This window comes from Lineus longissimus, chromosome 17 (genome assembly GCF_910592395.1).
Source record: "Lineus longissimus chromosome 17, tnLinLong1.2, whole genome shotgun sequence".
NCBI classification, from domain to species: Eukaryota; Metazoa; Nemertea; class Pilidiophora; order Heteronemertea; family Lineidae; genus Lineus; species Lineus longissimus.
In genome coordinates this window covers 3578289-3594181 of record NC_088324.1, presented here as the reverse complement: position 1 = coordinate 3594181, position 15893 = coordinate 3578289, and the positions used below count along the sequence as shown (strand labels likewise).

At 44.7% G+C, this 15893-nt stretch overlaps 3 protein-coding genes across 3 annotated transcripts in view; all 3 read left to right on the top strand.

Moving 5' to 3' along the window:
• Positions 1–270: 270 nt before the first annotated feature.
• LOC135500959 (skin secretory protein xP2-like) lies at positions 271–1773 on the top strand. Its single transcript, XM_064792676.1, has one exon. It carries the CDS (start codon positions 271–273, stop codon positions 1771–1773), a length of 1503 nt encoding a protein of 500 aa, XP_064648746.1.
• Positions 1774–6864: 5091 nt separating this feature from the next.
• Positions 6865–7359, top strand: LOC135500958 (uncharacterized protein K02A2.6-like). The gene has a single exon (XM_064792675.1). The coding sequence runs from the start codon at positions 6865–6867 to the stop codon at positions 7357–7359; it is 495 nt and encodes a 164-aa protein (XP_064648745.1).
• Positions 7360–11677: 4318 nt separating this feature from the next.
• LOC135501653 (uncharacterized) overlaps positions 11678–15893 on the top strand; it is a 64732-nt gene continuing 60516 nt past the window's right edge. Inside the window, exon 1 of the mRNA XM_064793887.1 lies at positions 11678–11751. The gene's annotated coding sequence lies outside the window, so the exon portion shown is untranslated. The remainder of the gene's footprint in view (positions 11752–15893) is intronic.

Here is a 15893-nt window from a genome sequence, read left to right as displayed (position 1 = left end):
ATTTCCCCGGGTCAGGATGAAAATTGAGCTTATGAATGGTGCCCCGCCAGGTTCCATATTTATGCATGCCATAAGAGTGGTTGGATGCAGCTCGACATCTTTGTTCAATGGTTTAAGCATTTCTTGCAAGTTACTGGTGCCACCAAGGACAATCCGGTATTGCTCATTTTGGATGGACATGCCACTCATACAAAAAATCTGGAGGTCATTGATCTTGCTAGGGATAACAGTGTCGTGCTCCTCTGTCTGCCACCCCATTGCTCCCATAAGATGCAGCCACTTGACGTAAGCTTCATGAAACCCTTGATGACCTATTACGATCAAGAACTGGAGAAATGGCTACGCAATCACCCAGGGAGAGTTGTGACAACATTCCAGACCGCCGAACTGTTCGGAAATGCCTACACAAGAGCATCAACTACCAAAACAGCGATGAATGGGTTCCGAAAGACAGGGATATATCCGGTCAACAGGGATACATTTGAACCACATGAGTTTGCTGCTTGTCAGCCAACTGACGTGGAACAACCTGTCACTCAGCCAACAGTCCCAGATGCGCCTGCCAGTCAGCCAGTAGTCCAAGAGGCCCCTGCCACTCAGCCATTCGATCCAGATGCGCCTGACAGTCAGCCAGTAGTCCAAGAGGCCCCTGCCACTCAGCCAGTCGACCCAGATGCGCCTGCCAGTCAGCCAGTAGTCCAAGAGGCCCCTGCCACTCAGCCATTCGACCCAGATGCGCCTGACAGTCAGCCAGTAGTCCAAGAGGCCCCTGCCACTCAGCCAGTCGACCCAGATGCGCCTGCAAGTCAGCCAGTAGTCCAAGAGGCCCCTGCCACTCGGCCAGTCGACCCAGATGCGCCTGCCAGTCAGCCAGTAGTCCAAGAGGCCCCTGCCACTCAGCCATTCGACCCAGATGCGCCTGACAGTCAGCCAGTAGTCCAAGAGGCCCCTGCCACTCAGCCAGTCGACCCAGATGCGCCTGCCAGTCAGCCAGTAGTCCAAGAGGCCCCTGCCACTCAGCCAGTCGACCCAGATGCGCCTGCCAGTCAGCCAGTAGTCCAAGAGGCCCCTGCCACTCAGCCAGTCGACCCAGATGCGCCTGACAGTCAGCCAGTAGTCCAAGAGGCCCCTGCCACTCAGCCAACAGTCCCAGATGCGCCTGCCAGTCAGCCAGTAGTCCGAGAGGCCCCTGCCACTCAACAAGATGTCACAGATATGCCTGGTACTCCGCGAGCAGTCCTAAACACATCTGCTCCTTCGTCAGAACCTCAAACATCCGCCACCCCTTTTATTTCTCTATTTGTGATTTCACCCCCACCAAAGGTAACATCTACTGTTAGATCCAATAAACGAGCAAACTCACGTCGTGGTTTCACCGCAGTGTTGACCAGCAGCCCCTACAAGTCGAGTCTTGAAGAAAACAAAAGGGCCAAAGCTGAGAAGCAGAAGGCAGTTGAGGAAAGGAAGGCCAAACGGAAAGCATCCAAGCAGGCAAAGGAAACACAAGAGAATGAGAAAAAGAAGAAAAAACGTAAACCGACGAAGTCAGCTCGAGATGAACCACTGCCCAAGCGTCCGAAGAAATCAACTGACATCCAAAAGGACAATCCACCTGATGAAGAGGATGCTCAATGTGTCTTCTGTGGCGAAATGTGGAGCACAACAAAGCAAGATAGCATGATACAGGGCACAGCATGCCAAGAATGGGCACATAACAGATGTGCGGGGGATGGGGAGGATGAGGACGACTTTACTTGCGATTTCTGTGCTTAGGGGTCTTCTAGATTTTGAATCCCCTCGCCATAGTGCAACTGGGGACAACATGATAAAACATTACATGTACCGGTTTGGGAATAGACTTGATCATGCAAAATTAATGCATACCCAGTGATCATAATAATTTATTTCAAGTTTTAATCAGTTTGGTTTTAGTGTTTATTAAACGCCTTGTTCGTACTTTCGTGTCTATGTACTTCATTTCCATTGAAAGAGATGTGTTACTTTTTGACCGTGATTTTGGCTAAAGAATTTCCAGGAGGTGCCCCGATCATTTTGCCCTCCCGCCTGCCGAGAGCCTTTTGTACTTGCCGAGAGCCTTTTGATGGCCATCACATCTTGCCCAACTATACAGTAATTTCCAAGAATATTATTTTAATATCAGAAGTTTATTTTAACAATAACCAACCAAGTAACCAAAGTTACTTACTGTACATCATCCAATTACTAAACTGCAGAACATGAATTACAATATTGCTTTATTGCATTTCCAGGTTGCTTGCCGATGGATATAAGCGCCAGTTGGAGAGTGGAATGTCTGCTGCTGACGAAGACCTCCTTGCCGATCAGCTGTTCGTTTGCTCTTTGTCCAAGTGCAAGGAACTTTTCAATGGCAAATACAGAGGACAGTTGTGTCAGATCTGTGGGGCTGATGTTATAACGGATAATTTCTTTGTGGGGGGTGCACTTGTCATTCAACAGAAGTGCTGCATTAAGCCCCGTCATGTACATAATTCTTGGCAGTCCAGCCACAAGGACACTGGTATTTATACCACAAATTTATTACTCATGGCTTTAATTACTATGACAGGGAACAGTTACGCCAAAGTGGCTCATTTAGCCAAATTCATGAATCTTGTCATTCCTTCTGCCTCGACATTCCACCGGGTACAAGATGTGATGCCTGCTGTCAACAGGTACTATGATTTTGCTCATGGTCTAATTATAGAAAGCTTAGCGAAGCAGGGACAGCCCCTTGATCTGTGTGGTGATGGAAGGTGTGACAGTCCTGGTAAGTTGTCACTGTGTTATTTCTGTCTTTATTACAGGAGTATGACTATATGGTTGTGATTGAAATGGTTATGGAGATTATTTTAGATAAAATGTTTAGGTTGCTGTACGGGGGAAGTTTTGGGAGTTGGACACTGCTCCCTAGATTGCACATGTAGAAGTTGTGTGATTGTACATTACACTTTGTCTCTTTCAGGTTTTTCGGCCAAGTACCTGCAGTACTCGTTTATTGATGCGACCAGTAGTTACATTGTTTTCAGCTGACCACGACCGATAAGAGGGAGGTCGGGTTGAAAAGTCCTAATATGGAACGGCACGCTGCGATATTGGGGCTAGCCTATCTCAGTGGAAAAGTCGGCATAAACTCCTTCACGACAGATGATCACAGACCCACAAGAGTACTCTTAGGTAAAGCCTTACAAGTGATTATAAAGACACATTTGATACTTGTCTTGACATATTAAAACGATAAGTTGATATCTTTGAAAAACCTTGTAGTCTGTGTGTCTACAAGACCACCTACTCATTGGTTTCCAACCAGAGGCAAGACCACTCTATTGATTACGTTCTGCATCTGTTTTATTCATTCACAGCATTCAGCAATCATACCTGTAGGTTCTTTTTATAAATTTTTCAAGGAGTCAGTATGAAAATTCTTCATGTCTCGTATCCCTTTTTCTTCTGTTACTGTAAAAATACATGTATATATTTGTGCATTTCCCCATTTCAGAAGGTAGTCAGCGCTCCGAGACTAAACTGAAGGCACTTTTCCCACAACTGGAAGATACTGATGTCCAAAATATCCTGAAAGTGACGCATTACATCGATGTTTGGCACCGGTCGAAAAAGATAGGCACAGCCCTTGTTGAGGTAGGTACAACATAATAAATAATTTCACATCTAAGTCAACTGTATCCATTGATCACTCAAAATATATACTACAATTGAAGTAGTTTTGAACAAAGAAAATATGTCGTTGAATATAGTTACATGTATGACCAGCGTGTTTTATAACTCATTTGATTCTATATTTCTACTCAACATAGCTTGCAAAGAAGGCGAGACACCAATAGTTGCTAGTGTGGGTCAAGCCAATACACTGTAAAAAGTCAAAGTTGTCCCATGGGTAATCGTTACCGATGGCTTTGGGTTAAGGAATTAATACCGAGCTGGCGGTCATTGGTTGTATAATTAAGACCGCTCGGGTAGACCGAAAATGCAGTCCAAAACCTGAGGCGAAAGCCTCCTGTTGCTGCTGCTGCAGCTGCCCCCCGTGATCCTGCCCCTGTGCATGGAATCCGTCCCCCTCAACCTCCAAATCTGGATGGGGGGCACTCTGCTGAAAATTGGAAAATTTTCAAGCAAAAGTGGACGAATTACACGATCATTACGAACCTTGACAAGCAGACCCGAGCATATCAAGTTGCCTTACTACTACATACGCTTGGGGACGACGGTCTGAGGATCTACAATGGTTTCAAGTTTGAAACTGAGGAAAACGAGCGCACTGTTGACGAAGTTTTGGCTAAGTTTGATAACTTCGCCATTGGAGAAATTAACGAAACGTTTGAACGATTTGTCTTCAATCAGCGGAATCAAAAGACTGATGAAACTTTCGAGACTTTTCTTGCTGCTATTCGGTTGCTAGTGAAGACTTGCAATTATCACAAGGAGACTGTGAACTCTTATCTTGAGGGATCGAATAGTCCTTGGCATAAGTGATCGTGAAACTCAGAAGCGACTGCTGCGGGAGCGTGGCCTGACCCTGGATGGCTGCATCGCAATATGCAAAACGTCAGAGAATGCGGAGGCCCACGAAAAGGCCATGAATGCTGACTCATCGGTAAACTTTGTGAAGCGCTCTAGCAAAAACCGCAATAAGTCTAAGATGGCGCCACCAACTCAGAAAACTGGTGCTACACCATCTCAAACTGCTAGAGATTGCAAGTTTTGTGGTCGTACTCACATTGTGCGGAAATCCGAATGTCCTGCGTGGGGCAAATCGTGTCAAAATTCCCAAGGTCTGAACCATTTCGCCGCAAAGTGTACAAAGCAGGGCAAAACCAAGAAAGTAAACCAACTCCTAGATGAGGACTCTGAACTAGATGATGATGACTGTGAGTGGATTGATTCTATTCGACCTGGTAATGGTCACTCACCGAAAGATGTACGATGCCGGATGATGTTGACCGATTCCCGACAGGAAGTCACATTCCAGGTGGACACTGGAGCGTCCGTCAACTTGATTCCTCTACGATTGGCTGTTCACACTGAGCTTTCTCCCACAACGAAACGCCTAAAAATGTGGAACGGCAGTGAAATTCACCCGGTAGGATCGTGTAGGCTTGTGATTGGTAATCCAAAAAACTGTAAGCGCTACTCAGTTGAGTTTGTTGTTGTAAAGGAGAACCTGATGCCTCTTCTTGGCCTCAAGGCTGCTCAAGGGATGAAACTCGTCACGATCAACGACTCCATTATGGAACGCATCGCAGCTGTGAGCGTTTTAGACAAGTTTGCTGATGTGTTTGACGGCAAGCTTGGGAAACTCCCAGGCACCGTGCACCTGGAAGTTGATGAAGGTGTTATGCCTGTTGTAACACCATCGCGCCGCATACCAGTGGCACCTCTTGCTAAGCTTAGGCCAGAGCTAGAGCGTTTATCTGACATTGATGTGCTTGCCAGAGTTGAGCAACCAACTCCCTGGGTCAGCCAACTTGTCCTAGCTGAAAAGAAATCTGGAGAACTCCGCATCTGCCTCGATCCGAGGCCACTCAACCGTGCACTGAAACGTGAACACTTCCAGCTACCTATACTGGAAGACAAACTCCACACCTTGGCGAAGTCGCGAGTCTTCTCCAAGCTTGATTTATCGTCAGGATAGTGGCACGTCGAACTAGATGAGGAATCGAGCCTCCTCATCACCTTTCAGACTCCTTTTGGTCGTTACCGGTGGAAGCGTCTGCCATTTGGCTTGAATGTCGCGTCTGAGATTTTCCAAAGGAAATTGCTCGAAGCCATCGACGGACTCACTGGAGTCGAATGCATCGCCGATGACGTCGTCATTCATGGAAGGAACACTGAGGAACATGATCGCAACCTGGAAGCTTTCCTACAACGCTGTCGAGAGAAAGGGATCAAATTAAACATCGCAAAGCTTGAACTGCGATTATCTGAGATAACTTTCATGGGACACATGGTTACTGAACGTGGTTTTTGCTGGGTTCACATAGAACTATACTATTCGGGTATTCGGTGCACGTTTTGCCAGGGCACACCGGTACCTGAAATCGAACAAGGAAATTTCACAATACCGGAGATGCTGGCTGTGGTCTTTGGCTTGGAAAAGTTCCACCATTAAACCTATGGCCGCATGGTAGATGTGGTAACTGACCATAAGCCGCTAGTGTCAATAATCACGAAACCGCTCTGTAAAGCGCCCAGGCGGCTACACTCGCTCCTTCTAAGGACTCAGAAGTATCAGATCAATCTAGCCTACAAGCCTGGAACCTCCATCCCTATTGCAGACACCCTGTCTCGCGCGCCACTTCCCGAAACTGACTCGATGGACTCGGTTAACATGAGCAATGTGTCTTTCTTGTCCATCAAGCCACGGAGACTTGATGAAATCCGACGTGCAACTGAAAGGGACGCAACGTTGATGTCTCTCAAAGACACCATCTTGAAAGGCTGGCCGGACTCTAAGGCTGACGTTACATAGGCCTCATTCGTTCACTTCCCACATGTCACGTTCCAGCTTTACTTAACGTTCCTCGGTGAATGCACGGCCTTGTGGCATGCATTCAGTGAGGAACGAACGCATTAAGGGGAACGTGACATGTGGGAAGTGAACGAATGAGGCCTATGTAACGTCAGCCTAAGCATAATCTGTCTGTCACCCTGACCCCCTACTTCCATCACCGCGATGAACTAACTGTGCAGGATGGCATTGTGTTGCGTGGAGAACGTATCGTTATCCCCTTGGAACTGCGGAAGGAACTAAAGGCTAAGTTGCACGCCGGCCACTTAGGCATAAACTCCTGCTTACGTAGAGCCAGGGAACTCATTTTCTGGCCAGGCATGTCAGCGGAGATCCGGTCGTTTGTCGAAACCTGTGATACCTGTGCCACCTTCGCTGACAAGCAGCCCCCAGAGACTCTGAACTTGCATGATGTGCCGGACCGTCCGTGGTCCAAGGTCGCAAGTGACCTGTTTTCCTTCAAAGGGAAAAACTATCTCGTTACGGTTGATTACTTTAGTTCATTCTTCGAACTGGATTACCTCCATGATATCACGGCAGACACCGTCATTGCGAAGATGAAAATGCATTTTGCTAGGCATGGCATTCCAGACATTCTAGTCTCGGACCGCGGAACCCAGTTCACGTCTGATCAGTTCAGGCGATTCAGCACCAACTGGTCGTTCACACACGAGTTCATTAGCCCGGGTAACTCAAAGGCTAATGGTGCTGTAGAGGCCGCCGTGAAGGTGGCTCAGAAACTGTTGACAAAATCCAAAGCAGCCAAGGAGGCTACTCAACATCAGGAACACCCCAACGGAAGGCCTACAGTCTAGCCCTTCTCAGCGACTCCTCGGGCGCCGCACAAAAACACTCATACCTTCTACCCAAGACAGGCTCCTCCCTCGCCTGCCATCAGGAGAAAAGGAACGTATGGAAAATCGTAAACTCAACATGGCTCAGATGCGTAATGGTGGTCGCCATGACCTTAAGCCGCTTAAGCCTGGTGACCATGTTAACCCAAACTCCGGCTATCCGTACTACGCGTTCTGGTAGAGTCAATAGTGAGGTTTCGCAACCGCCCGGTTAGGCCCTTCGACGACGTTTATATATTGTTCAGGTAAATTCACACAATAGATAAACGTCGTCGTAGGGCCTAAATGGGTGGTTGCGAAACCTCACTATTAAACCTGTGGACCGTTTAGAATTGTGATCTGTGTTCACCAATAGTAGGGTACACTTAAGACTTTCCGCGCTATGTAGTGGATTATCAGTTTCATTAGTTAGTACAAACATTCTGCGCTTAATAGCTGACTAGTTTCATTTGATAGTTACTACAAACTTTCTGCGTTTCCTTTCCTCAAAAGAGGAAGGATGTTGCGTGGTGTCTTCGGTTGGGCCACGGCCCACTGGGAAGTCGTCGATGTAGTTTTACTTTCCACATGTCTTGAATAAAGTTGTTAGATTTTAGCCAGCATAATTATCTCCTCACTGTGTCTTCTCATCGATCATCTTACTTGACGAAACATGGCACTGGGTAAGCAATACCCATTCAAATTGGCAGCGTTTTAACCCATCCGGGCGGGTAACATCTGTTCGTGGTACTGGGTAAGCATTACCCACATGCCGGAAGCACCGTACTCATCATGGTGGGTAATGTGGGTTTGTGGCACTGGATTAGTACTACCCATTGATGGTGGGTAGCATATACTTGTGGTACTGGGTAAGCAGTACCCACTAATGCTGGCAGCGCCAAACATGATGGTGGGTGACATGTATAGTTGTGGCAATGGGTAAGCGTTACCCACTCATACTGGCAGCGCCACCAACTATGGTGGGTAACATGTATATTTGTGGCAGTGGGTAAGCATTACCCACAAGCCTGCAGCATCGTTCCATCATAATGGGTAATATGTTTGCGGCACATGGTAAGTACTACCCATTCATGCTGGTAGGGGCACCCAGTCATTGGTGGGTAGCATATGTTTGTGGTACTGGGTAAGCAGTACCCACTAGTGCTGGAAGCGCCAACTATAGTGGGTAACATAGGCTATAGTTGTGGCAATGGGCAGTAGGGCAGCATGCATGATGGGTAACGCACTGGGTAAGTATTACCCACTCATGCTGGCTGAGCGCCACCCATTGATGGTGGGCCAACACTATTGTGATCTAAGGGTTTCTAGGACGCACCCCCCCCCGATATCTGACCTTAGACCTTTGCCGGCCCCCGGCCAATTTGCCCCCTCTACATGTTTCGAACTCCCCCCCCCCCCCCCCGCCTGTGGACACCCAAAAGAGTTCACTGGGGTGGTACTAATATGGGCAGTTTATCTGATTTGGGGGGAGGGGTGTCAAATCTCGGGGGGCAAATGTCCAGGGGGAGATGTCCGAGAATTGTCCGGGGGGGGGGGGTGGGGAGCTGTACCGACTACGGTTTCCACAATTGGGGCAATCCGCGGGCCATCGGGAATTTGACAAATTATTTGTTTTACGTCTACACAAATGTGGGTATTCCCCACTCATAACAGCGTGTATAATTGGCCATTCAACACATGTTTCTCACTTCTTCAACATGGCCACGGGAGGAGAGGACTTTGACAAGACCACCGAATTGTCTTTCGAATTTACGCCTAACATGGACTCGTTAGACCTCCCAAATTTTATTCACAAAAGATCAACTGTAGAAGAGGTCGGAGAATGGCTACAGATGGAAAAATTTCCTCTCCTCGTAGTGAATATTTTCAAAGGTTTGCATGTTCGCTTTTTTTCTGCGCTCCACACTTATCACCCAGTACAGTGCCGGCGTGTCATGTGCATTACGTAGTGCATTTAGGTCTTATAGCATGTACTGAAAGTGAGTCACACTGTGTGAAAGCCGTAAGTAATTAAAATCTCATTTTTAGTGGTGTTTAAATTTGCCGCCAAATCTTGTGTTTTTCCCGTCCGAATTTGTTGGCGTGGGTTCAAAACGAGGCTGGTCCATGCTTTTGCCATTTTCTAAGTTGTGAGAGAACTTCATGAGGTTCGCCTCCTCTTTGTTTTTCGTCTGTTTCGGGCTGTCTAACAGGCAGTGGTCTGTGGCAACAGAGGTAATTATGATAGAATATGTATAGATCGTGCAGAATGCTTATTTGATAAATAACGAGGCCTGAATATTGCCTTATTTAGTTTCAAAGTGAAGTGATTCAACACGCAGTCAGGACTCTGCAGCTAGTTTGTAAATGGCCGGTCCCGCCATGACGGCGCCACTGTCCATGCTGCCCGGATGTAACCAGGAAATGATAATGCAGCGCTGTTTTAGAATGATGTTTACGTCTAAATAGATGAGTTTCGTGACTAGAAACTAACTGTAATGAACAACTCTGTAAGACCGCGAATTGAGATGATCTTTATTGCTGATTTCCGTAAACTGGCTTGACTTGGACAACCTTTGAACTTAACATTCGGGAACATTGTGTATTATACCGATTTACCCTAAAGTTTCACTGCGCCCTGATCTGCTGTAACTGTAGAATGAGGTATATGATAATTGTAATAGCCAATATGGATATTTTGATGGTTTACTTAGGACACTGTATTCTTTTTACAGTCTTTACAAGCTCTGTGGACAATTATGAATAAAGGATTTGAGGTGACGCCAAACAAAGCAGTTAATTGAATTCTTACGATCTACGATACGATTTGGCGTGGCGCCATACACTGCTCTTCCCAGTTCTGCCATGGAGGTATTCACGGTAGGCCCTATCACTAGTATCAGCTGCCTATCTATGTATTCACAAGTTAGTGTTGTTAATAGAGAGTGAAGACGATGATCAATAAGTGGGGTACCATAGCACAGTGTCTTGCCTTTTGAGCATGCAAAACCTGATGATTATTTATGTTGCTCTATGATCATGTGGTTTTGTACTGTTCTAGTCAGTTGTGTTTTGTTCATAAATATTTGCTGCTGATTACTATATGCAAAATGTGACAATCTATGTGGTCGGAACAACGCAGGCTGCGGCGTCGTTTTCACGCATAATAGCGGAACATTGTTGATATTTTTACATAGTTGTGGTTACAACAACTTAATCGTTTCAGGTTACCGGTATTGTTTATTTTGTTAATTAAAATTTTTTGGTGTTATCATATTAGGAGAACATTTGAATTAATGCTTATGTGTCACTAATAGTTGCAGTGAGGTAAGACTGCATCAAGTAAGAGGATATGTTGGCAACTCACTTTATCTAAGTGATTTAAAGCTGACCTGTAGTATTTAAAGTGGACAAACGTTTAAAGTTGAACTGATTTGGAATATGGATGTCATGGGGAGGCATTCCCTTACATCTTGTTGTAAATTGTAGGCAAATTTAGGGGAGGCATGTGAAAGCCGTAAGTAATTAAAATTTCATTTTTAGTGGTGTTTAAATTTGCCGCCAAATCTTGTGTTTTTCCCGTCCGAATTTGTTGGCGTGGGTTCAAAACGAGGCTGGTCCATGCTTTTGCCATTTTCTAAGTTGTGAGAGAACTTCGTGAGGTTCGTCTTCTCTTTGTTTTTCGTCTGTTTCGGGCTGTCTAACAGGCAGTGGTCTGTGGCAACAGAGGTAATTATGATAGAATATGTATAGATCGTGCAGAATGCTTATTTGATAAATAACAGGCCTGAATATTGCCTTATTGAGTTTCAAAGTGAAGTGATTCAACACGCAGTCAGGACTCTGCAGCTAGTTTGTAAATGGCCGGTCCCGCCATGACGGCGCCACTGTCCATGCTGCCCGGATGTAACCAGGAAATGATAATGCAGCGCTGTTTTAGAATGATGTTTACGTCTAAATAGATGAGTTTCGTGACTAGAAACTAACTGTAATGAACAACTCTGTAAGACCGCGAATTGAGATGATCTTTATTGCTGATTTCCGTAAACTGGCTTGACTTGGACAACCTTTGAACTTAACATTCGGGAACATTGTGTATTATACCGATTTACCCTAAAGTTTCACTGCGCCCTGATCTGCTGTAACTGTAGAATGAGGTATATGATAATTGTAATAGCCAATATGGATATTTTGATGGTTTACTTAGGACACTGTATTCTTTTTACAGTCTTTACAAGCTCTGTGGACAATAATGAATAAAGGATTTGAGGTGGCGCCAAACAAAACAGTTAATTGAATTCTTACGATCTACGATACGATTTGGCGTGGCCGCCATACACTGCTCTTCCCAGTTCTGCCATGGAGGTATTCACGGTAGGCCCTATCACTAGTATCAGCTGCCTATCTATGTATCGTAAAAGCATGCTGTTTGCCTTGCCCTTAATCACGAAATGCTGTTGAACGTCTGCCTGCCTGCCATCGCTGGCTTTGGCTTTGGCTTGTTAATGATAGTAGTCCCTCTAAAAGTGGAAATTTGGACCCCCCAGCTTTGTTGATGTACAGGCAAATGTACACAGCTGGTACATCCATCCCCACTATTTAGCCCTAATTCCTAGACCCGCCCGGTACGTAAGCTACATTCATGCTATACAATGTAGACCTCTAGATCGTGTACACCAGACAGGTAGAACTAGGAAATGGCCGCACAGTTTAATTGCTGAGTGGCATAATGTTTGTCGAATGAACCGGTACACAAAATGCGTCACGTCCATTTTGCCACTCAGCAAGGTGCGTGCACATCTGATTTCTGGGCGAAATGCGTAGCAACGGGCGCTGCGTAGCACTGGTGTACATGATCTATAGAGTAGGCACTTAGAAGATCCGCAATCGCCGACGTCTCTCATCGCAAAAGCCGATGACGTCATCATTTTTCAAAAGTGCAAATTGGCAGGGTTCGAAAATTTCGCTGTAAACGTCTAGCTTTGCTCAAATCACAATGAGGCATGGCCATTGGTCAAGACCAGAACCTCGCTTCCGTTTCGATTTTTTACCCGATCAAAATTGACAAAGTTTGGACGAAGTTCTGCCAATTTCAATCCAAAGGTAAGGTTTGACCCCTCAAAAATGTTACCCAAACCCCCCAGGCATCAAAGATTGTATGTTAGGCGCCTTCTATGTTTATCAAACTTCCCTCTTGCGAAGTTTCAGGCCAAAATTCGAACGGGAACTTGAAAGTTTTCTTCGGGTCATGTACATGCCAATACATAATGAGCTAACGGACGATCGGAATTTCACCAGATCATCATCACCATAGTTGTCCTCCAAATGCAAACTACGATAAAATACAAACTTACAATGAAAGAATGATATATCAGGAAGATGTTTAGCGTATCATCTGGATAAATCTGCTTTTGATATGCAAGGATGGGTCGGATATTGAAACCCCATCGATGGCTTAATTTCTGCTCATTATGGGGCAATGTCGGTCACGTGACCTGATACTGCCTCCTGATTGGTTGAGCCACTTGATACGTCACTATGTTTTGTAAACAAGAGCACATGGCAAAACAGATGACAGGAATTGGAATTTTTGAAAAAGGCCTTGGGCTGGGTTTTTTTCAATGATCAAGTTATTGTTTACTTTTGAGGTGATGGTCAAGGCCTGCCCTGATAATTCACCTATAAAACCATGAAAATATCTTCTTGTAAAGGGGGATTTTATTGCATGATTAAAGTTTCTTGCTTTTCCAGGCGCAGCAAAATTCAGGATGGTTGTCCCTGCTTCTTCAGGGGCACCTGCAACACCACCCAGTACTACAGAAGAGTATTCTGGTGATTGTGAAGGTGAATGTTTTTCCCTAACATCTATCTGAGTCTGAGAGTGATTCTACATACAAAAAGATCTTGCTGGAGTTCAATGAGAGAATGATTGCCGGTCAATGTGAAAGGTTACAATTAACAACAATGATAATCATAACAACATTGATTTATTTAGATGAAAAACTTCTAGGCCTACATGTAATTAAAAATGGAAGTGATGATTATTATATACTCTTTGATAAAGAAGCTTTGTAGTAACTAATAATTTTTTAAAAACTTTTCAGTGCCGTCTGTACCATCTGAAGGTCCACTGATGAGAACAGCAGCTGACAAAGACCGCTTCATAAAGTCCTTCGCTGACGATGTTGGTAACGACGGTGACCGTCTCCAAACTCCAATGATACGCAAGGGGTTCGTTGCATGGCTGCACTCCAAACATGATAAGAAGGACTATGTGACGACTACAAAAAGATTGATTCAGATAGCCAGTGCGAATAACTTAGTTCAGGGTACAGTAAACTTTGATGCAACCAAAAGAGCGGTAATCCGAGTTGTGAATTTTGCAAACTTTAAACTCAATCTTTCTAAACAGGGTCATAGACTTATTGATAAACTGCAAGAGGAATTTGTGATGATAATTCAGCATGTTAGTCGCATCCCCTCTGCTGATGCAAGAGATGAGGCAAGTGTGTCCACGTCGAAAAAGACTGTTCCTGGTGCATCAAAGACATCATTTGAAAATTTACCAGAGAAATTGAAAACTGATTGTCTTAAATGTTCCAAACGGCAAAAAACTGTGTTGAAATTAAGCAAGTTATGCGAAAAAAGAAGGCGGGAAATTGATAAGATATATGTTTCTTCCGATGAGGGTCGTAGACAGACATGCAAAAGGAAAGATGCTATCGAAGGAAGACTAAGGACTGACAAGGCTACACTCAAGTTGAACTTGAAACGCTCCGAGTCTGTTGTAAGAACATTGAACAAGCAAGGTACCCCAACACCTGTTCAAAAGAAAAAGAGGACTAGGATACACACCTGCAAATTTTCAAAGCTACTTGCAGTAAAACAGCAGGAGCTGAGAAGACTCAGGAAAGAAAACAAGAAACTTGAGCTTGAGAATGAAGGCCTACGGCTCATTGTGGACAAGGACAATGAAGTTTTGGATGTTGATGTTTTGGAAAAGAGACGAAAATTCTCTACTCCTTACCGCAAAGCTGTCTACCATTGTTTGCTGAATCAGGTCCCTGTGGACAATACTGGTAATGTTATCAACTCCATTGTCAAGGAGTTAACAGGATCTGAACTTAATTCAACCCCCTCAGGCGTTACTGTCAGCCAAATGGCGTTGGAACTTGGCGTACTTAGTGACATCCAGGTTGGTGAGTCTTTGGCAGTTGAGACTGACATGACAATCGCATTTGATGCTACCAGTGCTCGGGACGATCATATCAACGAGGTTCACATGATGTTTAAAGGAGACCCACCCCGAGGATTGGCGTTACAAATTTCAGTTCTTGCAGGAGGGAAAACCGGGGATTATGTTGACCACATTGTTACAACAGTTAGAGATATTGTTACAACTTACTCGATGTACAAGGAGATCGATGTGAAACAATTTGAAAAAGATGTGTTTGGGCGTATCAAAAATACAATAAGTGACAGAGTGTCTGTAAATCATTGTGTTGTGGTCAGGCTTGGGGAGGAATTCGAAACCCAGCTGCTTGAATTAAAGTGCAATATTCATCCTCTAGATGGCATTGCTGGTAAAGCAAAATCAATATTAAAAGAGATTGAGAAGGACTATAATGTACACACTGTTAACTTTGACTAGCAGACCACTTACACACAAATAATGACATTGTGCTGATGTAGTGATGACATCACAGATCTGTGTGTACTTTTGGGTGGAGGGACTTTTTAAGGTAGTTGAGGAGAGTTGTTCATGGAGAACAGATTGAGTCAGGAGGACATATTATCTAGAGGATAAACTATACCAGTACATGACAAAGAATAATCACAAGCAAGAGACCTGGGCCGGCCCATCATATGGAGTGACTGTGTGAGTGGAATACAACCAATGTCAGTAAGTAATGACAAACTTTTCATGGTAGCAGAGGCTGTGTAACAATCTACAAGGAGGACCTCTGTGTAGTGTTAGCTGGATACTTGTGTGCATATACATTTACATTCCCTGTACATCAGTGCCTGTACTTAATAGCAAACAAAAGAAAAAGATGGCCGCCGGATATAAAAACCCCCCAACCTTTGGAAGTGAATCTCATTCCGATTATGAGACATGGAAAAATGAAATTTCTATGTGGCAACTTGTGACAGAACTTGATATAAAGAAACAAGCTCTTGCAGTCACATTATCACTAAAAGGTCAGGCGAGAGCCATTGCATAAGAACTTGAAACAAGTGAACTCAATACTGATGATGGAATGAAAGTACTTCTAGCAGCCCTTGACAAGGTTTACAAAAAGGATGAAATTGATATAGCCTACAGCATTTACACCAAATTTGAAAATTTCCAAAGAGTTGAAGAACAGTCAATTGGGGAGTATATCATTGAGTTTGAAAGACTGTACTATCTTAGTAAGAAACATAAAATGGAATTACCAGAAGCTGTTCTAGCCTTCAAAATTCTAGATAAAGCAGGTCTAGGCCAAAATGAGAAACAACTTGCACTAACGGCG